We start from the raw sequence: 26,396 nt of genomic DNA, 5'->3' as shown, positions 1-26,396 counted from the left end.
GCTTGGGTTGAAACTTGTTTTATTTTAAATTTGATTAGCGAGGACTTTCATAGATAAAAGTTGTCTTTGCCATACCATGAAAAGGAGAGTGAAAGAGTTCTGGCACATTGATTGAAAAAGTGATCCTAAATATATATTTCTCAACAAGAAATGTAGTTATGATTCTGATCTATACATACTAATTTACTAATTTACTCTGTGTCCTTTGATAAAAGTTTATAATGTTGATTTAAAATAAAGAATATCTGAATTATTTTTGAAGTCATTCTTTATATAATCAATGCATGGAAACAGCAACTAAAGATGGTTTTGGGACATTGGTATGTAATGGAGACAAAATCCTCTGTTAGAAGTAAGTGAGCAAGCACTTTAATGCTTAGTGTAGGTTCTACAAAACCAAAAAAATGTTGTCCTTCTATATTTAAAAAGAGAAATTTTAGAGTTCTACTCTTCCAAAGTAAAGAATGGACTTCACTTATCCTATGTGGAGTGACCTAGTAGAAAGTGTGGTCAAAACATTGAATCAAAGTAATTCTTGTGTTTAGTGAGTCTAATAGCCTGATAGCAATACTTTTAAAACTTTATTTTTGCTCTTGCATCACTTAAAGCAGGTTAATCAGAAAAGCATGTACTTTATGGAATCTGTAACATAGCTGTAAGCTGCTAAATGTTTGTTCTACAAATTTTACATTTATCTTAGGCCTTTGCATAATGATGTGCCTCTTTAAAAGCTTATTAACAAAAAATTCTTTAGTGGTAATGATCAATTTCTTACCAAGCTTTAGTGTTTAAGGAAAAATTTATGGAAAGATGCGTGGCTATCCTTCGAAAAGTGAAGTTGCGCACGATTTAACCATGAGTTCTTAAAACTGACAAGATTTAGGTATAAAACAGGCTTCTCCTATGTTGGTACATAAGTGCAAAGGTGACAGTTTAGGTTTGCTTCCAAAATTTTTGATAGAATTCTTCATTTAAAACTTACATTTTACTTGGACTTTATTAAGAGTCTCGCCTTTTTGCCACCTTTCAAGATGGCGCCCGTTAATAAATTTGCCTCACCATGACAACGGCAGTTAGATCAAAGAGTTCCGCACCAAAAAAATGGCGACATTCAAAATTGAAGGAGCGAGGAATTTTGAAATTCAACTGCGAAATACTAAAAAACTGCAGCTTTTTAGAAGTGACAATAAAAAGAATATCAAACAGCAAGTGACTTTCTATCTATTTTGAAAATTTTGCGACCTTCCTTGAGGTGTCCAACGAAACTCATTTTTAAAGCATATTTTTGAGGCACAGATCACGGACTAATTTATGATATGCGAGGAACAAAATTTAACAATCAAAATAGCTGCAAATCTTAACCAAACTAGACCACCACCTCCAAAATCATTCTGAATCCATTCCAGTACTTCAAGTATCTCGTGTTCCTCCTCAGTAAAATTTGCCCCTCTTCTCTTACAGTTAAAATGTCTCGTACCACCCTGCTGCTCACTTGACATGCGTGCTAAAGTTTTTTTTATGAATCAGCATTGTATACTTTTCTTGTTGTGTTTATTGCTGTGACTTTTCTTTGATTCGAAACCGCAGCGATCTAGTAAACTTACCAATGAAAAAGGCAGATGGTGAATCCGTGAAAAAAGTAAAAAAAAATAAAGAGAGAAAACCCGTCAAACATCTCCCCGAAATCCGAGAAGATTTCGAAATTGAACCGAGAGGAACCGACGAAGAACGCAAACTTGGGAACCGTTAAGAAATTGAAACTTAAATCGAGTAAAACTGATTTAGGCGGGGAAAAAAACAAAAACAGAACCTGGAATTCATAATTCTGAACACAAGTCCGACAACTTAAAAAGTTCCAAAATATCTGAAGTTAAAAAATCTTCTTCAAAGTCCTCGGTTAAAATAAAGAAGGAAAAACAGAGCACACCTAGTCCTGCCAAAGCAGAGAAATTAACCTCCGCAAAGTCGAACGCAAACTTAAAAAATGAAAATAGCGGGAACGTCAAGAAGGATGGTTCCTCAAAAGCAAATGTTGCAAAGAAATCCTCCTCAAATAGCTCCTTGAAACTTAAAATTAATAAATAAGTGAAGAAGGAAGATGCCGTGGAGACTGGAAATGGAGAGGAAGATGACCGGGGTACAAACGAAGGAATGAAAAAAGTCGATAAAAACAAGGAGGAAACGTTAAAGAAAGTGAAGAAGGAAAGAAGTTATTCAGATTCAGATGAAGATGATGTGCCATTGGTAGTTTTGTTTGCTACTTTTGTTGTTTAACGTTGAAAACCACATTATTATTTTATCCGTACGTCGAACATTCACACGAGAATCGATTGTTTTGCATTCGGAAACAAAGTTTGACAGTCGTACCGAAATCACAAACTTGCAAATTTGACGCGTTTGCAGGTTTTCATGTCATGTGACTTCGGTGTATGAAAAAAACATCGATTTAAATATAACTGTCATGTAAGCTTAGCAATGTCTAAATAAAGCTTGCCGTCCAGTTATGTTGTCACTTTAATGACATGAAGTTTCCGGGGGAATGGTACTTTAAGTTTTGATTGGTTTTTATGCCGTCTCTCAATTCGTTTTGTTTTCTTTTTTTTATTTATGTCGAAAAAGGCTTCATGGTTTGTACAAAGAGAGCTTTTTCCAATGTTTTTCGTCCATACCGTTTAGTCTTAAAGATTTTTTGGTATTCAGGGCGAAGATTGGTTCGCAAAAAAAGCAATCTGTCAACCAAAGGAAACGAAAAGGCTCAAATGACGAAGAGGACGAAGATGATTACCAGCCAGCGGTATTAGATCAGCGATTATGTTTTCCTTTTACTAGTAATGTTTATCAATCGGTTGCAAATTTAAACCATTCGCTGCAGAAAAAAAAACAAAGAAGAAATCTGATGTTGGTGTTAAAGATGGTATAGACAAGAAGAAACAGAAGACGACCAAGACAAGTAAAGAAACGACGAAGAAAGGAACAGAAAATGTGAAAACGGTATAACTATGTTTAGGACTATCTTTTGTGGTAAGGAGTTGTTACTCATGCGTGTTTCCATTATAGGACAAAAAAGAAAAGAAGGCTGAGGAAGTTTGGAAATGGTAAGTCAAAGTTTCCAAAATGCGTGAGAATCCTGGGGGACGACTCTTACCCACCCAGTGAACTGTAATATTAACTGGAACGCTAACTCCTCCGCCATCTTTGAAGCCAATACTGATACTAGTTTTTCTGCGTTTTTAGAAGTTCCATGATACTACTTTCGAAAATAAACAACGATATACAAAAATTACAGTTGCACAAATGGCCATAATAAGTTTTATCTCACGAGATTAGGTAAAATGCCTATAAACGCAGATAAAAAGGTTGCTTCAAAATGGCCTTTAGCTCAAGTATTGAAGTTAGCGTTCCAGTTAATATTACAGTTCACTGCTCTCACCTCAACTCGTGTCTTTGTGCTTCAGGTGAGAGGAGGAAAAAAATCCGGAAGGTATAAAATGGTTCACACTTAAGGAAGGTATAAATGGCTCACAATAGAGCACAAGGGACCATACTTCCCACCGGAGTATGAACCTCTTCCTGATGATGTCAACTTTTACTACGACGGTAAGAGTTCACGACAATAACTTTAAAACATAGTTTTCATATTTATGATAAATATTTAACTTGAAAATGAATAAATTAATTTTATAGCATTCGTTTATTTTCGGTTGTTATTCTTTAGGTGTGAAAGTAGAACTTTCTCCCTAAAGTGAAGAGGTTAGAATATATTGTTGCTATATTACCTTAAAGAGTGTAGTTGCCATGGTAAATGGCGACTATAAGTCGAGTTACTCAGTAGTTAAAAAATGTGTCTAAGGTCATGCTTTTCGCACTTTTCGGCTGTTTTATGCAACCCTGTGTATCAGGAGTAGAAATAAAATGAACTAAACAAACTCCGCATTCTTTTCTCATATCCGAAAGCAATGCTGTTCAATTCCTGATGCATCTTAAATATGGATTCAGGGGAGAGTTGTGTACTCCTTAAGTACAGTTCGGCTACCAATTACTTATGCACAAAATACCAATTTACCAAACAATTAAGCAAAAGCAATACTGGTTAGTGTTCAATGGAGCACACTTTCAAAATTATTCCTATGATAATAAAAATGTAACATGATTGGACAAAAAACTCTTGTATGCTACGGCAACAAGTAGCCATTAAAATCCAACCAAGATCACTCTCCCCTCCCCCAAACCTACAAAACCATCGTGGATACATCTTCGATGTATCTCTTTACTATTTCGAGTTTCTTTTTTATCAGGTGGCAGGATTTTACGCAAAGATGTTGGACCATGAATACACTTTGAAGAAGATTTTTAACGATAATTTCTTTCAAGATTAGAGAAAAGAAATGACGGATGGAGAGCGAGGGACGATTAAAGACCTCAGTAAATGTAATTTCAAAGAAATTCATGCTTATTATGTTCAGGTAATGATAGTTTTTCTTTGTGTTGCATCTAAAGAACTTTTGTGACCAAATTATTTTGAGCGGTGAACTGACATATTTGATAAGTTGTAAGAAAGTTGACTGGAAAAGTGTCAACATGTGTTGGATAATTGTCTACCATCCAAAATAAGATTCTTTTTAATTTAGACGATGAAAGAAGCAGCGCTTTTTATCTTATTGTTTTTCTTTGTTTTTTTTTTTACTTCAACCATATCTTGATTGTGAAGGTTTTCGTGCTCTCTAATATATTAGATAACTGTGACTTTAAAACTCGCTGATTTAGATACATTAACTCCCCAGATAAACTTGTGTTTTGTGAAGTGTAGCGTCCTCTCCCCCAGCTAAATTAACAAACGGGCTACTGTTCATTACCTCGTGTTTTGTAAACGCAGCCCCAACCGCCCTGATGATATTTAACTCCTATTGATTCCCGGGTGTTTGTGTTTAGAAAAACGAAGAAAGAAAAAACTTGACTAAAGAGGAGAAACAAGTCATCAAAGCGAAGAATGAAGAAATTTTACAGGAGTATGGCTACTGTATGATGTATAATCATCGAGAAAGAGTGGGGAATTTTAAGATCGAACCTCCCGGGCTTTTCCGAAGCAGGGGAAACTGAAGAAAAGACTCCAAGCTAAAGATGTCATCATTAATATTGGCAAGTTTTTGATTTAGATCATATTTCGCGTTTCTTCGCGCAAAAGTATTCTATTTTTTCAACTCCTTCACGAAAAATCTAGGTTGTCTTCTTAACTGGTAAACAGAAAAATTCGTATGTCGAAAATAACTATTTAAATATTTTCTACATTGTAAAACTAACGCCGTCACGTCTCTTTTTACGTAGAGATGCGAAAGTTCCTGATCCTCCTAACGGGCAAAGATGGAAAGCAATTAAGCATGATAATAAGGTGTGATAGTTGTTGATGACTGTGTACATTTTCTTACAAATTTTGTTCGTTGAACATGAACATTGATGGATATGTGTAGACATTGATTGACATGCAGTGTTGTTGATGGATATATATGGATATACATTGAATCTTGGTAAAAAAATTTCACAATATGAGATTTTTCATCCATTTATTAGGTTACGTGGTTAGCATGTTGGATCGAGAATATCCAGGGAAGTTACAAGTACGTCATGTTAAATCCAACATCAAGGATCAACGTAATTACTATGTGATAGTTGATTTGTGATGTGCCGAATGATGTTGTTTTGAAAGTATGAATTTTGATAATTTAGGGCGAAAAAGATTGGCAGAAGTATGAAACCACGCGTAAATTAAAAGTATGTGTAACCATTTTTATTATTTTATGTGATTTGACTCTCCATATTATTGTGTGCATAAAACTGTTACATGAATCCAATTAAGATAATCTGAAATGCGACTTTGCTCAGCAATCCGCAAATCTTTGTCTGAAGTCAAACTCAGAATCCCAAATCTAAATGTTCTATTTATCCAAGACTCCGAAGTACTTATTGGGATGCAAGAGATGTTATGTTGATTGATAATGTTTTGGTAGGGATTAATTGGTCAAATCCGTCAAGGATATAGGAATGATTGGAAATCTAAGGAAATGCGTATAAGACAAAGGTATGTTCATTGTCAGCGAATGATTTTAACGCATACGAAACCAACGATGTTCCGAAATATTTGTTGTGTAAATTAAAAATTTTGATTAACTATAAAAAGTAGCTATATTTCGATTGAAATATCATTAAACATATTTAATTTGCACAATTAAAATAGTGGAATATATTTTGTTTTATTGATGTTTATAATTAGAAGTCACATTGAAATATGTGACGTTTGACGGGGGGGAGGTTATTTTTTGCTTTAATTAACTATAGGAGCTGTTGTTGTTGTTTTTGAACAAGCTAACAGCATTTTTATTTCTTTATTCCAGAGGTGTAGCGTTGTATTTCATTGATAAGGTAATGGTTTTAATTGAACATTTTGTTCTGCTTTTGAACATTCTTTTACCATCCAGGTGTTTTAGATCCCTCCATTAGCTTGCTCTTCGTGCTGGTCACGAGAAGGACGAAGATACCGCTGACACAGTGTGTTGCTGTTCACTAAGATATGAGCACATAAGTATGTTCATTTATTGTACATAATAAGTTTTTCCTTGTTCGATCAGAATAGCTACTATAGTAAACAATCAAATTTGAGGGAAACCCACTCTTTTACACACACCTTCTGTATTTCAGCTTTTCGTGATGAGGTCAACCTGTTAAAATAATCTTTTTGTCCATTCATACGTATTGGTTTCTTTGACACAGAAAAAAATATACCGGAAGTTTTTTTATGGCACTTAAAACGAAAATGCTGACGCTTATCCTTCCTGTTTGTTGTTTGTTTACAAAATATAAATGTTTACTTTATCTTATAACAAATACGAGAAAAAAAATTGTGGAACAACTATAGTAAATGGTTTGAACGTGATACTATCGTCTATAGTTTGTGAATGTTAGTGAAGTTCCGAGAAGAACTGTTGATGATGATTTTAGTAAACATCTTTTTAATCGCGTTAACTAGCAATTTTTATTTTAACGTATGACCATCTCTAACAGTCAGTATTTTATCAATCTGGCCATCAACTTTCGAAAATTTCCGCCATTTTTAGCAAAAAAACATGTTTTACTTACCATACCAACAGCATCCATCTTTTTTTTTGTTGATATTTTAATTTTCTATTTTTAAGAACTTCATAAACAACTCGAGTACAAAGAATACGTAGTTGAGTTTGATTTTCTGGGTAAAGATTCCATTCATTATCACAACTTTGCACCTGGTGAAAAAAAGGTAAAATTTAGTTGTGATGTAAGTTTAATGTTGTAAGCATTTCTTATTTTGAGAAAAATGAAGAGTGCGTTTGTATACCTTGATCATGCATATAGCTGGAAGTGTTAAGATAAAAATGTAGACATCAGAAACTGTTCTTAGCCTTTTCAGTTTACTTATTTATGTGTTCAGTGATTCTAAACTATAATTTCTCATGGGATTTCAGCATTTTAATTTACTTTCTAATGGTGTTTAGCCATTATAATTTACTTCATGTAAGTGTTTTGCCATTATAATTTATTTCTAATTAGTGTTCAGCAATTCTATTTTACTTTCTATACGTAGGTGTTCAAGAATTTAGAAGGGAAAACTGACGGAGACGACCTGTTCGATAGCCTGACTGTGAGTTGAGAAGTTTAGAACTATTGCTTCAATTATTTGCTTTCGATTTGCATTCAACATTCCCTAATTTATTATTAAAATATCTATTGAATGATTCTAACTCATAGTCTGTGTTCTTCCTCAGACAACATCATTAAACAAACATCTCTCAGATCTAATGGAAGGCCTCAGTGCCAAGGTCTTCCGTACATACAATGCATCAATGACCTTACAAGAACAGCTGGATAAACTTGAGTTAGAAGATAATCTTGCAGCAAGAGTATTGGGTTATAATCGCGCAAACAGAGCTGTCGCCATCTTATGTAACCATCAGGTGTAGTGTTGTAAACATTGACTGCATGACAAATTTTGTGTTAAGACGTAAGAAAAAAATTTTATGGTTGTGAAAAGTAAAATGCGAGGACAGTTAATTTTAGTGATGATCGTGTGTTAACTATGTTTGCAATTTACTTTAAAGCTTTACGTTCGTTCTCTCTTGTCTAGCGATCCGTTCCAAAGACGTTTGAACAATCCATGTCAAATCTTCTGCAAAAGGTAAAGTCTGCTTATGGATATTCCACCTTCACGTGATAAACACGTGATATCATACGTCAACAAGTAAAATAAGTAGTTCAAATAATGTTTGTTGAAATAGATTGACGACAAGAAAAAAGCCATAAAGGATGGGAATGTTGAACTAAAGGATCTTAAACGTGAAGCTAAAGGAAGCGATCCAGTAACACTTGCAAAGTATGTCTTTAAAATACGACGCTAGAGAAACCAGTAAACTTTAATATTTTTTAAGATTCTCAAAATTAAACTCACCTTATGAAAATTCTGCAAATGGGACGAAGATATATTTTGTAATGTACCATATGTCCTACAAGATGATAAAACTTGTATTTCTGTGCATTAGTGCATAGTTTCTAGAGGGGTTGGAACCCACCCCTACATAGACATACCCACCCCAAATTGGTAACCCACCCCTACATTTGGGTCCAAAATTTCCTTACCCACCGCTAAATACGAGCCAATAAAAAATTCGTTTTTTTCTATGGGAAAGCTGATTTTAGACTTATTTATGGTCTCTCTATGCATACTATATACAACACTGATAAAGTCTATGTATTCACTAATATTGTCAATCAAGCAAGTTCACCAAACTCGCCAATGGCTGATGCAATCAATGGCTGATGCAATAATGCAATAACATGGTGTCAAATTAGGGAGATATTTTTGGTCCCTTATAGGGTAATATGAAGATAGATGATGCAATAACATGGGGGCAAAAATTGAGTGATCTTGAACTTTGAAGTTATTAACTTTTTTTATCATAGATGCATTTCATCTATTTTTTAATAATTCTAATAGGGAAAATCTCGGAACCCACCCCTACATAGACATACCCACCCCTAGAAATTCAAAATTTTTTCGACCCACCCCTAGAAGGCATTTTTGAAAATTCCAAGACAACAATTCCTAAATTTAGGGGGGGGGGTAGAAACTATGTAGTGTTGGAGTTAAGATGTTTGTTGTCGTCATGAAGGGTTTTAAACAACTGTTTTTTTAAGGAAAATCGAAAGGAAAAAGGTCGCCATAGAACGTTTAAAGGAACAATTGTTTAAACTGGAAGTCTCACAAACAGATAGGGTATATACGTTTTCGCTGTTACATGTTACAGAATTGGTTGAATTTGTTCTTTAAGTCAATTTGTTCTCTGATTTGCTACAAGTAAATGCATGCTTGAAGTGGCCAGATTCCGTGATTTTTATTACCAGATCCGTTCTAGTGAACTTAGACAGCCACACCTGTTTAGCTTTTCATAATTTAATATGATCTTATTAGCACAATACTAACTAAACGTTACAACTGAATGATAGTGTTTTAGAAACTTTCATTTGCAAACATGTTTTAACTTAACTATAAGTCATCTTCAGTGTTAATGGATAAATTATTTATATTGTGGAATTTGTGTGTAATACCTTACTGTATCATATTTTTATTTTATGTATTCCACGCTGTAATTAAATTAATTATCCATTCGCGCAGAAGATGATATGTAGTTAAGTTAAAACATGCTTGCGAATAAACGTTTTGAAAACACTGTTGTTTTTTCGTACTAAAGTGGCGTCAAAATATTTTTTTTCAAAACATGCAGACATTATATAACGCTCATAATCATCCTTACATTATTGTAAAGTCATAAAGGAATTGTCAACGGCAAAAAAAAGTTCAATGTAGGTAACATCATGGGACAATGTGGTAAAACAATAGATATAAGTTACACAACAAAAATAAATAGTTTACTTATTAACTAGTGTATCCTTCTCTTGCTTTAGTTAGCACGCACATTTTAAATCACTTAGACATCCCGTCTTTTTAGTATATCCATCTTTATTGTGGATGTTAGTCATTACTGTTGCATTATAAAACAACGTCTGAGAAGCCCTTTGTATTGACTTTGTATTACCAAATGAAATATCATATTTCTATAAAAATCCAAAAACCACTTTGAAAATATTTTTTGGCCATTCATATTTATTGTTGTCTTCACAATGTTCTGCTGTTGTTGATTAGAATGAAAATAAGGAAATTGCACTTGGGACATCCAAGTTAAATTATCTTGATCCGAGAATATCGATTGCTTGGTAAGATCCAAATATCTTCATATCCATCATTTTTAAATTAAAAGTCGTAGTTTATTGATTGATCTGATGTTAACTTGAATTCTTGAACTGTAAATGTATGATTTAGGTGTCTAAAGAACGATGTCCCTATTGAGAAAATTTACAATAAGACGCAACGTCAAAAGTTCGCTTGGGCTATTGATATGACCGAGAAAGACTTTGTTTTTTGAAAATTTAGTCTGTAGTTAGCGAAAATTTTAACTCTTTGTGAATTTACCATTTTAACATATTCTAATTGGACGATTTTAACCTATTTATGTCGTTCCTAATTTTGTTTGAACGCAGACAATTCAGGTTTTTTTTTCGACGTAAAATCAAGACCATTTGTTCAGCTGACAATCGTGTGGTAAATACCTACATCAGAACTACAGTTCTCTTTCTATCTTTGCCATTGGCTGAGTTCAATTTTATTAAATTTTTCCCAATTTAAATATGAACATGCTTTTTGTCGTCCTAAATCACCACATAGCAATGCCTGACATTGTATATTGTTTATTTGTTTTTGTCTCTCGTTGTAGTTTGGTCATAGATACATGCATGACCTAACCTAGATTACATAAAAAAATTTTTAAAACGCTTAAATTCTATGTAAGCCTTATTTTTACTATTATGATTTTCCGACAACTTTTCAAAAAGACGACATGAACAGCATTTCCAAAAGGCGGCATGAACGACATTTTGAAAAGAAGACATGAACTACATTTCAAAAAGTTGTTGCCATACAACTGTAACATGCACAAAATCTTGTTAAGGCTCACAGCACTATATGTTGGTGACGTTAAGTTTACGTCAATACACGACTTGTTTTCCTACATAGAACATGACTTGTCTAACAATGTTATAGCTGGACATGAACCTCAATTAATCCCTTTCTTCAACTTGACAATGATGGTGTCATGGTTACAAAACATAAGTCAAAGTAAATTATAAAACACATCATCTTGTAAACTCAAGATTCGATTTAAGAAAGCAAGAGACAAGATTTAAAGCAATATTTTGACTTTATTTCAAAGACATTATCAAGCTAAATCAAAGAAACTATGTAACGTGAGCCCAAGGCAATAGACTGCAATAAATATTATTCTGTTTCAAGCTCTTGACATGTTGTAATATGCTTGGCATGTTTCTCATATCGCCGAATGGTACAGTAGTTAGTGCAGTGGCTTAGCTTTTCCACGCTCAAAACCGCGTCATTTTGTGTAACTGATCACTATTTTGAATCCCAGGTGCTTTTGTTTTTCAAATTTGTCGTTAGAACTCATGTTAAACTCCCAGTAGCATATGCGTTTTTGTGTTTGTCACAAAGATATGTAATACATGCACGTAGCTGACAGTATTTTACGCACTCGTGGGCTTCACAAAACGAGGGGTAAATCAATAATAGATACACATTTATGTCTATTTCGTTGGCCAAAGTAAAGACGCGTTCTATATAAACATTTTGGAGAGTTCCTTTTCTTCAGTGGGTGCTTTTCATCGCACTTTCTAACTACAAAAGTTTGATTAAATTTTTCTAGCGTAAGAAGGTGATGATTTTAATTACGGATGAAATAAACTCACGCTTTATGCTTTAAAACTATACTGGAAATCGTTGGAGTAATGTACATCTATCATAATGAAAAAACGGAATAATGAAATAACGACCATGAACGAAACTTAAAAAGTGTTAAATCAATGTATAGTCATGTGATTCATGTATTCATGTGATAATGCAGTCAACTTTCAATCATAATGCTTATACGTTCGACATAAAAAAAATTCATAGACATAATGACAGCGATGCATTACACCATTAAACCGACAGCAAACATGTACGTTGTCATTATCTATAATATGACAATGCCATATACTGTATATAATTTATTTGTCTTCTTTCAAGTTATGAAGTAAGTTGTCTAAGAAAGCAACAGTTCTATACAGTGAGCACCAAGTAAGTCCCCGTCTTCGTCTGTAAAATTACTGTGACGAAGCATTGCCTAAACATACAAAATCCTTAGTTATAAAAGAACACAATAAATGTTATTTTGTGCATTTACTTCTTATATGTTACTCGGTTAACATGTTTCTCGGTACAGTGATCTAAATTGTCATGCGTTAAAACAAACTTTTTTTATTTTTTCTAATGTTGAAAAATGGTCGTATTGTGAGACAAAAGGTATGTTGTTATTCTTGACTAGAATGTGCGAACTGTTAAAAACCGTACGAAAGTGCGAGCCTTGCTTCATGTCCACAGTTTTCAGATGGTCATTGATGCTTTTGTCCTGTTAGACTTCCTGATTGTATTAGTTCACCTACTGATGGACATTCAAATACTTAGAGGAGGCGAGTGTTTAGAAACATGTTTTCAACTTTATTTTGTTTGACATTCATTTATTGTATACATGACTAGCTGTGTTCACGTTTTGCTGACAGGCAGATTTGGTCAAGTGTTTTTAGGCAACACTAGTAACAATGCTTTACCTATATTGGGAGAAATGTGTCTGACAGATAAACGTAAACAAAGCAAGACATCTTTGATCTTTTTTTTGCAGTTTACTATCATCACGTGTCTATTAAAATTCTCCATTATGCAAGTATTGACCATTTGGGATTTTTCTTAATTAAGGTTAGCTTTGATTAGGAATATTTGCAATCAATGAAGTCTTCGAATATCTTAACTCACCAACCTCAACAAGAAGCTCTACGCTTATGACGTGGCAATTTTTTCATCACAAACTCGAGTTGCTGCAATAAATGTACTTAACCTAGTCTATTTAGTTCAGAGACAGCTGCATTTCAGTACTTCAATGCGGTTGATAATTTTTGTCTTTTTTTAATACATAAGACTGTAATGCTATTGTTGTCTGTGTTTCATTTGCATTAGATGGGGAATACAGGTATGGAAACCATTTGAGCTACCTCATCATCACACAGATCAATCCCTTACAAGCTATGCTAATTCAATGCCATTGAGAGAGCTTTGCCTTCATGAAAAACTAGATTATTTACAGCTCAACCAAAAAAATATAAACATGGTTATAGAGCTTCCAGCTTATATTATCTTTCACTTCTGATTAGTTAACACTTAAAAGAATCCCGATAGTGATAGGCCATAGAATATGTTTTAACTCCTCTAGCAACTAGTATGCACCCATTTTATTACTAACTGTAAAGTAGAACAAGGCCCCTAGATGTTTCTGCAGCTTCCCTAACACTTCCAGCTAGTAGTGTGCTATGACGTGTAATTGGCTTCCAATATGTACCTGCTTAATAAACTCTTTTCTTTTCAGCGGCAATACTGATGTAAAGGAAGCTGTTGGTACTTTCATCCTTTTGCAGCTTTGGAGAATAGTTAGGATTATAAACGGTCAGTATGCTTATTGAATATCTTTAAGAAGCTGCATTTGTTTATTCTGTTTTGGTTTACAGAGAATTTTTTTATTTCCTAATTTATTTGGTTGTTTATGGGATTGCTCTGTCTGTGAAAATTGAAATGGACCACAAAATATATAACTTAAAAAAAAAGAAATAGATCACTTGCAAATGCAAGTGGACAGCTACAAGGTGAAATAAGAAGAACAAGAGGTACCAAACAATACATTTCTTTATAATTACTTGGATGATTGTCTTCTAAAATATTTCCTTTTGATATATTATACTTAAAAAGTGGTTAGAAACATGACTTGAAAATCTTGTTTTTATGTATTTTATTCATTGGAAATACAACTATACACATAATATAAATTTGTTAAAGATGAATACTTTTGTAGAAGAATATTTTTGTTGTCAGCCACACTCAAGTAGAAATGTATAAAAACTACATTTTAGTACAATAATGACCTTCAAAGAGGTTTTTGCCTTAAACTTTCTACTCTCTGAATACTTTTTATATCACAAATTTGCGTTTGTATCATTAATATTGGGAATTCGTTTATAAAAGTTTCGATTCGAAAGGATTTTACTGAATAAACTCGTTTGTTCATTATTAATATTTAGATTACATAAGACAATCAAATAGTGAGAAAATCATTGAAGTTTATCATTGTTTGTTACAGTTTTTGCTGTTTACAGTAAATGTTGTAAGGTTAACAAAAGAATTAAACAATTGAACAATATTAAAAAACCCCAAATAAATTAACAATATATGTTTACAAATCTAACTATACTTTTACTCTAAACAATGAATTAATATAAAGCTAAGTAGACATACTTCAAAATTGTTTTTATATTAAGGAACGTTTATATGAAAGGAAAGTCCCATGATGTATAATTTTTCATTTACTTTTTTCACAAAACATATGAAAGTTTAAATAATAAACTTTAAATCAGGAAGTGGAATGCTTATAGATATGCATTAAGAGTCAGAGCTCGAATCCGAGTCAAAGTACTGCTCAGTAAGATACAATTCACTAATTAAGATACAATTCAGTAAGTTTACTATTTTCACTTTTCAATGCTTCACTAAGATATTTAGCACCTTCATCACCTATAATGTTACCCGTCATATACAATTTAGTAAGTTTACAATTCTCACTTTTCAATGCTTCACTAAGACATTTAGCACCTTCATCACCTATACTGTTATCACAAAGATACAATTCAGTAAGTTTACAATTCTCACTTTTCAATGCTTCACTAAGATAATTAGCACCTTCATCACTTATATTTTTACCCGTTATATACAATTTAGTCAGTTTACAACTCTCACTTTTCAATGCTTCACAAAGATATTTAGCAACTTTATCACCTATATTGTCACCCGTAATAAACAATTCAGTAAGTTTACAATTCTCACTTTTCAATGCTTCACTAAGATAATTGGCACCTTTCTCACCTAGTTTGTTACTTTTTATATACAATTCAGTAAGTTTACAATTCTCCCTTTTCAATGCTTCACTAAGATAATTAGCACCTTCATCACCTATATTTTTACCATTAAGATACAATTCAGTAAGTTTACAATTCTCGCTTTCCAATGCTTCACTAAGATAATTGGCACCTTTTTCACTTAGTTTGTTACTATTTATTTGCAATTCAGTTAGTTTACAATTCTTACTTTTTAAAGCTTCACTAAGATATTTAGCACCTTTATCACCTATATTTTCACCATTAAGATACAATTTAGTCAGTTTACAACTCTCAATTTTCAATGCTTCACAAAGGTATTTAGCACCTTCATCACCTAGTTTGTTACCCGTTATAAGCAATTCAGTAAGCTTACAATTCTCACTTTTTAATGCTTCACTAAGATAATTAGCACCTTCATCACCTATATTACTGCCTCCCATTTCCAACCTTGTAAGTATACAATTCTTACTTTTCAAAGCTTCACTAAGATGATTGGCACCTTCATCACAAATTTTACTGAATCCCATTTCCAACCTGGTAAGTACAGAATTCTTACTTTTTAATGCTTCACTAAGACATTTAGCACCTTCATCACCTATACTGTTATCATAAAGATACAATTCAGTAAGTTTACAATTCTCACTTTTCAATGCTTCACTAAGATATTTAGCACATTCATTACCTATTTTGTTATAATCAAGATTCAATTCAGTAAGTTTACAATTCTTACTTTTTAAAGCTTCACAAAGATATTTAGCGCCTTCATCACCTATATTGCTGCTCCTAATTACAAACTTAGTAAGTTCACAATTCTTACTTTTCAAAGCTTCACTTAGATGCTTCCAAAAATAATTGCCTAAAGCACTTATAAAAAAGGTTAAACTTATCAAATTTTTTGCTTTCTCATTTAACAAATAGTTTTTTATTGGTAGACAGCTATAATTATCAAGAAACTTGCAATCGTTAAAAGAAAGCCCTTTTATGTGCTCACATTCAGAAAGAAATTCAAACAATGCGTTTGAATCAACAGGCGTAAAAGAAACTCCATCAATCTGCGTTTTTTGAGAAAAATTCTCTAACTCCGTGCAAGCTGACCTCATGACATCTTTGTCCTGCAACTCCTATAGGCATTTTACTCCAAGAAAACCAAGGACTTTATCTCCAGTGAGGGAAAATATGTTTGAAATCCAATTTTTAAATCTACAAATTTATAACACAAATATTATTTTCAAGCAGGTTTTTTGTTCAAGTAAAAGTCGTAGGCTATGTAGCTAATGTTGCATGACATGAATTTGATTTTCTAATGCAACAATTCAAGGCCCGTTTAAAACATCGCAATTTACATCTGCTAAATGCATTCGAAATACAAATCATGAAAAAAATCTTCATTTTCTTTTGTTTGAAATTAACAGGCCTAAAAATCTGAAGCAATCACTTAGTAAACAAGTAAAGGATTAAGGTAGCCAGGAAAATTTAAAAAAACAAATTTGTTCAACATATGGCGTGTTACAATGCATCTTTATTTTTTAAAAATAAAGTGTTTTCTATAAAAATCATCGACACCGGTCACTTAAATTTTTTCTTAAATTCAAAGAGGCTCTTTGCATCAATGATATTAATCCTGATCTAAATGTTCAAATTTTTCACTGGCTATAAAACTCTCTTTTTATCATATTTAATGTAAATAATTTAATAAATGTAATTAAATAACGATCCCATTCTTAATACCAACAAATCTGCAATAACGATAACATTTTCATTCTTCGAAACGTGTTTGCTTTGAAAAAATAATTTTCTTATTAAATGTTATAAAACATTTAATATTTCTGCTACTTAGAAATTAATGCCTGAAGGTTATGAGCAATGAAAATGTAGTATAAAAAAATATCATAGTGTTTTTTTGTAAAAATTGCTTTGATAATGCCTTTTGTAAATATGATAGGAGGATTTCATACATAAGCTAAGTAAATTAAAAAACACCGAATATTCAAGATAGATGTTCAGTTCTCAAGGTAACGTTTATAAATTCCAAATTACTTTTTAACGTAAAAGTCAAATTACTTTTTCAACAGAGCATATGTTACATGATAGCAAGTACTATTATGTATTATCATTTATAAACTATGATTATATCATATTATAATTTCTTATTTTTATATTTTAATTTTAATATGCATTTTGCAATGTCTATTTCTAATTAGGACACAATCTAGAAAGCTTACTTGCGTAAAATATATTTTGAACCATCTTGCTTTTTGTTTATTAGTGGTTAACTATATCTTGCTGTAACATACTGTATTGCACATTATGGAAATGTCGGTCTTGAGAATACATTGTTTCAATTAGAACATTCATGGGACATAAACATTGAGGTACACTGACATCCTAGGAGACACTGAGACATGGAACTTCCTGGTGGTGCGAGCTAATCTGTCGTTTATCACGGCTCATAAACTTTATAAGGCTATGCTGGCGTTGGACTATTGGTAGTTTTGGAGGAACCGAACTCCCTCAGAATAAAGATTCGCGGATTTGTACTCAGTCAGAAGAGATAAGTTTTACTCAAACTTGTCAATATTATTGTTAAGACCTTATCTAATTTAATAATTACGCGTTGGTAAAATAAGTTGTTTGAGGAATATAACTTCATTCACACTATCTTTGTGTGTAAGGAAATGAACCAAAATTAATTATTCTTTCAGGACCACACACGTAACAGCATACAAACGATATGTTATGATCTTTACATTCAGAATCATTATTTATTTTACAAATATTGAGGAAAATATTTAGCAGACGTTGACACCTGACGAGTAGTCTGCCGAAATGCATCGTATCATATGAACATGACTTCTTTTAGAAATATTGCGTTAGTGCTCTTTACTTAAAACCAGTTCTTTTAAAATATTAACTTATTAATTTTACCATTCACAATAGTATTTTGCTTTCTTTAAAACGATTTTCAAATTTTCACCCCGATAAAGTCTCTATTTTACTATTAAGCTAATATGTACAATTATTTAACCTATTTTCTATAATCATTCACTAAATTTTGTACAATTTAAAATTGGTGTGTACCGCATGATAAGTTGGTAACCAGAGTACACACAGCGGGAAAGTAGAATGGAGCGGCAATGAACAGTCTAGATAGCCTTTAAAAGAAATTGAATGGGCTCTAGGTAAAATCTCATATGAGCAAGGCCAAATGTAGAAACCTAGTAATTTAATAATACTCTTCTCAATTTAGTTAAAAGTAAGTCAAACCTTTTAAATTTTATCATCCGAATCATTAGGCCTCTAACAAATTTCAATAAGGTTGAAAACCATATTTTTTTTTATGATTTCCCTTAACTTAGAAAACCAGAAAACCAGAAGGCTAAGAAAACCAGACTTCATTCACTTCACCTGAAATTATTCATGCTGATGTATCATATTTTCGGGTATCTTTTGAGAGATTTTCAGAAAGAGTTCTATCGACTATCTTGTCCTGCTGGAGAACAAGCAATTTTGGGCAGCTGCAGAGAATAAGTAATTTTTTGGCTTTACTCTTCAACAAGGACACTAATATATAGTGCTGGATAAACAACTCTTAGTGCATTATTATCTCGCTTTACACTGCTAAACAATCAAACATTTTGTAGTAAGTTCAGAACTTTGCTTCTCAGTCCAGGAAACATTGTCCGGTGGCTCTCATCAAAGAGTACTTCAAACAAACAGTACACTTACGAGGCTCTCAAAATAGAATTTTTGTTAGTTACTAGAAACCCAGGATAACGTTTGTACATATACTGTCTCCCGATAATAACTCATAGATGCATCTATATATGCTGCTCACAACATAACAGCCACAAAATTTAGTCCAGTCATTTTAAGGTTTAATCCTGCTTAAATATAACAGAAGGTGTTTCAATGTTATTTACCTCCGAAGATAATCTGAAGCAGCATATTAAAAGTCCTAATAAATCCCATTTTTGGAAAAGCTCCAAAGTTGTCTTTTTTGTACGTAGAAAATTTAAGCAACATTGGTATCAGAAATGTCTTTTTATTGCAAATATTGCCCCATTTCACAATTCAATTCTGGGCATTTTTATTGATAAAAAGGCTTTCCGTTAAAAAAAACTGAGGAGGATGCGCGTATTATATCTCTATACATTAATTGAACTTTTGATATTTGAAATCTTTATATATTTTTATCTTAAATTGTTATTAATGAATTAAAATTCTATTGTAAAAATATAAAATACAAACGTAATAAGCAACATTTTAAAGTTCAAAGCTCATCGTCGCTGTCGCTTGTTTGGTGAGATGCATCATCAGACAAATTGGCCCAGCTTGAGCATTTACAGTGTCCACAAACAACTGAACATTGTATTCCATGCTTTCGGACCGGGCATTTGAGTGCATCACATCCACTTTTACAGCTACAGCGTATGATCTTAAAAGCTGTTTGCTGCTGCTGGAAGATTAGTCATTAGAGGAGTCAGTGTAGTTTTCTCGTAACTTCCAACCCCATTCTTCAGCATCAATTTTGTTTTCTCACCTAAGCTGAACTTGACAAAACACGCGGTAGCTGTGATATTTTATAGCTGCAGACGTCAGAGAAAGGTTTTTTCGGCTTGATTTTTCTTCTCTTATGAGCTGCATTTTCTTGGTAACGTATGTATTGCAGGTTGTCTATACTACGTTTCCATTGTACAGTATGACAAATGCATGAAAATGTCAAAGCAATCAAATTCAACGTAGAAGATAAAAAAATATAGGTCAGTGTCATCTCCAACAAGTATGGTAGATTTTGACTTAGCAGACTCAATTGTTGTTTTATCAATTAGTAAATCAGGGTCGCCATTTGCATGATGTGTCTTGCAACCTTGTTCTCTTAGATAGCAACTTCAAGAAATATCTGCTTGTTCTTTTGGTTTGATAGGAAGAGATCTATTTTGAGCCTAATTCTTCAGTTAAAGATATCATTGGAGCTGTTTAAAACCTATTGATACTTTAAAGATACCCCCGGCTTAAAACATATTGCCAGTCTTTTTTACTACCTGGTCTTTCGACTTGGGTTTCATGAGAAAGTCTTGACCAAATAACATCAGCCAAAACAGGCTTGTTACATTGCAATAACATCAAAGAAGAGTAAAAAAAGGGAAGAAAGATACGTACATAGTTCGTAGCGGAAGAGTGATAGGAGATCAACTTCTACCTGAGTATCACATATATTTACAGCAGATTTTGTTGCCAAAGTTCGTCATGTTTTTTTCTCTTGAACTGGTACTCGAAAAGCGACCCATCCTTCATTAAAGAAAGAATCTTTTCTCACACAGTCTTTGCCTTTGTCCATTGACTCCAATTATGATATTTAATTCTTAATTGTGGGTCTTTAGAAAATGGTTTGTGCTGTTGAAGGCAGCAAAGATTTTCAGAGTATGCTTTTTCTCTCTCTCTTTTCTTGCATGACAAACATCTTTATCCTGTTCAGCAGAACTATAGTTTACAACTGTGTACTCTTGTCTTAACCGACTGACTTCAGCATTGGCAGGCCTTGCCAGAAGCCATGTAAGCCGTTAATGCTCGGTCATACTTCTCCTCCTAGTTAAAACACTGTTGGTCGTTAAGTTACGCATCAACACTTGTTCGATGATAAGGTATGTCGGGAAACATGCCCAGTATCTATTACTTAGTCTGACAACATGGAGCTCTGTATTAAAGCTTCCGTACACTTCTGGTTTATCTTGCTCTATATAACTTTATTGATTAAAGATCTAAACTTGCACATTTAACGTACAGATTGTGCCAGGCTGCAGCAAGAAAGGGTAGCTTTTTTTGTAATAACGTGTAATTGCAAATGCCACTTGCCTAATCACTCTGCAGTGATAGTTTGTGTATAGTTTAGTTCTGATTACGTGTTGTGCAATCTCTATCCACAGTGACTCGATTCCACTTCTTCCCATGAAATCATTTTGTCTAGTATTAGCTCAAAAAGAGAATATGCTTCTGATAAAATTTTGTAGCCAGTTCTTAAATTATAATTTAATGAAGATAAAACATGGCATCTGACTTTTAATGTTTATTACCAGCCGAAAATTTCTGTTTCACATTGATTTTCATGCTCTGAGCAGGAATTTTCTGAATCAAATCTTGCATTAATCAATTTACTTTTAATGCTCATTGCGTTGTTACTAAGAAGGCAACAAACCTATTCAAAAAAATTTTGCATGCAAACCAGTATTGCTTGATTTAAAACTGAATTTGCATCTATACCTGTTGTCTCTTCATATGGTATGTTGCTCAATATTTGAATATTTGAAACATTTTGTTTCACGTACATAGGGGAAACTAGCGATGTTTATGTCTGGAAAATCAACATTTGACAGGCACTCCCAAAATTATACGTTTCAACAAAAAATTTTGTCAAAGCAGGAAAAACGTAGAATGAAGAAAGCATTTAAATATTTTTAATGATGTATTGTACATGTAATGTTTTGATGTCTTGTGCGTCATAGTGCATTTTGCAACAGAATTAACTCAGACACTTGTGTGACAAAACACATCGTTTCTTATCCAATATTTTAACCTCAAAAACAACTTAATTTATATATTTCACATATATCATAAATTCAAACAAACTACATCAAAATACATTATCGTTTCTTTCAATTTGATTTGTTTCAATAAATGTCGTAAGTCTTTTCGCCGTTTCTTTGAGCATGCTTGTATTTAATTTTTTCACATCAGCACAGAAAGTCCCAAGTTTTAGCATGTTCCGAAAATTTGATTTCTTGGGACTTTTTATAGATGGGCAGATATAGGATTTTAAATACAGTTGGCAAATTTTATGACGTCAGACATATGACGTAATAAAACAGCCGTCATATCATATGAAAATGATAAAGTAAGGCACATTGTTTATGCAGGTCTACACTGTCCTGCTGACCTTAGTGGCTTATCTGAATATATGTAAAGACATACTAGATTAATAAACACTAGAGCTAACGTGATATCCAACACTCCCATTAACAAATAAATTATACAGTAAGCCGATAACGATAGCCCATAACGTAAATGCTTTTTCAAAACGAAAAGGCGTTTTGTAAAAATGAAATGTGGTTTTTTACACTATTCCATGAAATTATAACACTTACCAGTACCACATAAACATTGCTCTCCAATTATCATTATGTAATGTTAAATTATGTAGTATTGAATAAAATAGAAAACTATGTAGAGCTATATATAATTTTTGATTAGATTTAGTGCAATGCATCAAATTATGAAAATTTATTTTCATTGGTGTTCATGTTTTTAAATTATTTTTTAAGATGCTCTTCTCTTTTCTATTTGATAACTGAGGTTGGTACATACTTTAGGTTTCAATGAAAGTTACACATTTTACTAATAAAACAGCAAGAGGAGTATTTCTCGACCACTTTTTTGATATCAGCTGTCCAGCATTCAATGTCATTATATATAAGATTGAATGCTCGAATAAAATAGGTTAATGAAATGTCATCTGTCAAACAATCTTTGATTGTCGCTTGGAACACCAATTTATGAAAATTGCAGTAGAAAAATAATAAATAATATTTTTTTAAATGAGTTCTCTTTGATTTAATAAAAAATTTCACGTAACCACATAAAGCGTGCATAGATTTTTTATTAATACATATAAATATTTTACCTTTCTTCAACAACGTTAATATCCTCTACTTCTCCTCTTTTCTTCATATCTCCAACTAAACCAGCAATGAATTCAATCACCAAATGCCATTTAGGATCTGCAACGTGATCATCCAAAAATTGTCCAAGGTTTTGCCAATCATCAACAATACACCACGCAGCTAAAATTTCCCGAAGAGTTAAATGAAGAAAACAATAAAAAGCGTCGCTTATGTGGTATCTGATGAAAAACACCACAATTTGCCAAATCTTGAAATTCTGTATTATTCTCTTCTTCAAAATCAAATTTACTTCCTCAAGTCCTCTCTTTGCTTTTTCTTTTATTCTTTTTATATCCGTATCAAGTGAGGATGGTAAAGAGATAGTCAAATGATTTTTTGGCGTTTCTTTTTTCTTGGGAGAAGGATGGTGTCTCCATAGTAAGATTTTAATTGCTCTGTTGTACAATTCAGTTATTGTCTTTGGAATATCGTCAGAATTATTTATAAAGCTTTCCTTTAGGGTCAAGCAGACAATATAAGTGTTGACAGGAATGTAGCAGAGGCTACGAAGTTCATTAGAATTATTAATGTGATTCAAAACCAGCTTATAGGTATTCTTGTCATTACCACAAAACTTTTCGATGTAATATTTGATCTGCTCTTCAAAAAAACCTAAGATCTCCACTGTTCGGTCAAATTTTAGTTTATCAAATGCATGTTCAGCTGTGGGTCGTGATGTTATAAAAACAGTGACACCAGGCAACAGTTTACGTCTTACCAACAAACTTAATAGTCTAAATGCTGGCATTTTCGCATCATGGAGGATTGAACCATCAATTTTCTGGCATTCTTTATTAAACGATAGTTCATCAAGACCATCAAAGACAAGAACAATTTTTCAGGATTATTGATTATAAATTCATAAATTTTAGAAAATTAAGATTTAAAACTCCATCACAATCACTTAACATATCTTTGAGATCAATGTTGCCATTTTTAATAGCACGACATCGAATTAAAAGAACTAGTTTATCAAAAAAATTCATTTGAATTTTTCATCCATTCAAGTAAAATTTATTTTGTTAACATAGTTTTACCAATTCCTGGCCTTCCAATAACTAAAATGGTGCGGGGATACGATTGGTCTTGTTCCTCCTGGATTGGTTGAAAATTTCTGTTGCTCTTGTTAATTTTTTGTATCTTTTCTTATTGTAAATAGCAATCAAAGATTTCGTGCCTTTTAAATTTTTTTGGATAAGCATTCTCGAATTGTCTTTCTGCTTGTATTATGACGTTGATGTAAATATTGTCAAGATTTCGCCACTCTTTGGTCTTATCGCCAAAGTCGTCATGTATTCCACATACTTCATTCGTGTTGAAATTGTTTTTAACTTCTTCCAAAAATTCTCTAAATTCTTCTTCTTTCTCTTTCAACGGTTTTGTACAGTCATCTTTTTGGAGCGGTACAAAATTCAAGTAAACTGTAGAAAATTTATCCTCTTTTTTAAAAGAGTTATTGGTCAAGCCATATACGTCAAGTAACACAGCTCCAAAATTTTTAGTACTATTACAATAAAATCGACGGATAAAACAGCTTTAATTAAGACTTCACTTTTATCACTGTTGGGATTTTCACAATCAATGGTTGAAATGGTGTGATTTAACATGGAAATTTCTTTCATAGTTGGACGTCTTTTACAGGTGTAGTTAATGGGAAATTTGGCAGAGAAAATAATCCGACAAAGACAGACAATATGATGAAGCGAACCACCAACTGAACGATGTACATGTAAAATGAAAAAAATTAAATGCAACGTTATTAGATTGATGAATTTCTTTGCTATATTCAGCATGTAGAGGTTCACTTTGTTCATCACTGTTTTCTATTGGTCTGTTATTATCATTATGTTCAATTCGACGCTTTACATAATATCCACAGGCAATACTCCAAATTAAGATAATGCCAAAATTCAAACACACCACAAGAAAAATAGCATACTTGAAAGTTAGTCCATCTTTGTATTGTATGAAACATCTTGATTCAATATTTTTTAAGAGAGATTTCTTTGGTCTTTGATATAATCTCATTATAACAATCAAATGAAGTATCGCCATATAAATTTAATGAAATACCAGAAACGATAAAGCCAAATAAACCAAGAACAATAAGTATTATTCTTCCAAACCAGTTAAAACTGCTCCATGGTATGTGTTCAAGACACTTTTCCATTTGTATGCCTAAAATTGTATTAAATCGTCACATTATTTTGAATTAAAACAATACGCTGGCATTGGCGTTCAGTTTCGTAGCCAGCTTGCAAATTTACTTCCGCTATAAAATTCTGAAAGATTACCATTATTCGTTAATCGATTACCATCTACTGTTCTCACGGTCAGTGAACACAAAATCTTTGCATAGTGGAAGAAAAAGTTGGACTGGCTACGCTACTGCTGGCGTTACCTACAGCTCTATGTACAAAGTGGCATTCAAAATTCCAGTATTGTATATACCTCATGCAATAATCTTCTTTGTCTAAATGACTAACTTGCATTAACATATACAGGAATTTTAAGTAGACACATCTGATAGTCATAGCAATAAGTGGTGTTTTGTAATTAAATAAACAATTATGTTCTTTCGCTGGCGCGTATAACCACCTAGAGCACTGGAGGAGGATATTCATGTACGTGTGCCCTACAATAATAAATTCTTTTACAAAGGTAGCTAACACTCTGCGTTGGCATCATAATCAATCTTACGTAACTCTGCCTCAGGCTATTGGTATTGGGTTAAATATGAAAGAATTTGTTATTTTTTTATGTAATAACATGGTTTCAAGTGTAATTAGGCATAAAAATGCGCAAGTGAGTTTTTCAAAGACTGCCATGCTCTTAACCAATCAGAATTGAGAATTTTTTTCATGTATATTATTGCTGGAGGAAAAGGCATTAGCATTTTGCTCTTACTTTATACATCCTATATGATTCTATTTACATTTGAAACAAATGAATGAAGAAGAATCCGTCACAAAAGCTCTATATGATGTACTTTCATGTAAATTAATATTATGCATTTGACTTCAGTTTAGCTCAGCTTAGCTCCAATTAACATCTCTCAAAATAATGAAGCTCATTCAATAAATGGTTTTTTGTAATATTTTAGACCAGACTTAAATCACATCAAATATGTTAATTATATCAAAAGGGTAGGAAAAATGGACGGTATTTTGTTCAACTCGGTTATTTAATCAACAGGTCATGTATTAAATTTTCTCAACAGCTCACATAACGCAACACAGCAACAAATGATGAACTAATTGTACAAACGGAACCTTGAATGTTCTCTAACCTTAGTTGTAGACCATTTGCTCTATACTTATACGCTTTTTTTAAGCCGGTTTTCCATTTGCAAATTTTTGCGTCTAAAGCGATAATTTTCGAGTTAAAAAAATTTTCGTGCGACTAGGTTTATTTGTTTTCTACGAGTAAAAATTAACTCACAAAATGCAAAAAATCAATGCAAAATGGCTGAATCAAACAGTACAAAACAGTAACTAGATTACTACTTCCGAATAACGTATT

General features: G+C 32.7%; 2 protein-coding genes and 1 pseudogene across 2 annotated transcripts; 1 reads left to right on the top strand and 2 right to left on the bottom strand.

The window, feature by feature from the left end:
- The first annotated feature begins 1,913 nt into the window (after positions 1-1,913).
- LOC124436853 lies at positions 1,914-10,609 on the top strand (annotated as a pseudogene).
- Positions 10,610-15,294: 4,685 nt separating this feature from the next.
- On the bottom strand, positions 15,295-16,259 carry LOC124435997 (NACHT, LRR and PYD domains-containing protein 3-like). Its single transcript, XM_046985924.1, has 3 exons — positions 15,572-16,259; positions 15,343-15,493; positions 15,295-15,310 (listed from the first exon to the last, which is right to left on the bottom strand). The coding sequence occupies exons 1-3, from the start codon at positions 16,257-16,259 to the stop codon at positions 15,295-15,297; spliced, it is 855 nt and encodes a 284-aa protein (XP_046841880.1).
- A 6,571-nt stretch (positions 16,260-22,830) lies between these two features.
- On the bottom strand, positions 22,831-23,622 carry LOC124435996 (NACHT, LRR and PYD domains-containing protein 12-like). Its single transcript, XM_046985923.1, has one exon. The coding sequence runs from the start codon at positions 23,620-23,622 to the stop codon at positions 22,831-22,833; it is 792 nt and encodes a 263-aa protein (XP_046841879.1).
- Between the last annotated feature and the right edge of the window lie 2,774 nt (positions 23,623-26,396).

The sequence above is a fragment of the Xenia sp. Carnegie-2017 genome, unplaced genomic scaffold, assembly GCF_021976095.1.
Source record: "Xenia sp. Carnegie-2017 unplaced genomic scaffold, XeniaSp_v1 HiC_scaffold_16, whole genome shotgun sequence".
NCBI lineage: Eukaryota > Metazoa > Cnidaria > Anthozoa > Malacalcyonacea > Xeniidae > Xenia > Xenia sp. Carnegie-2017.
This window is presented reverse-complemented; position numbering and strand designations above follow the sequence as displayed.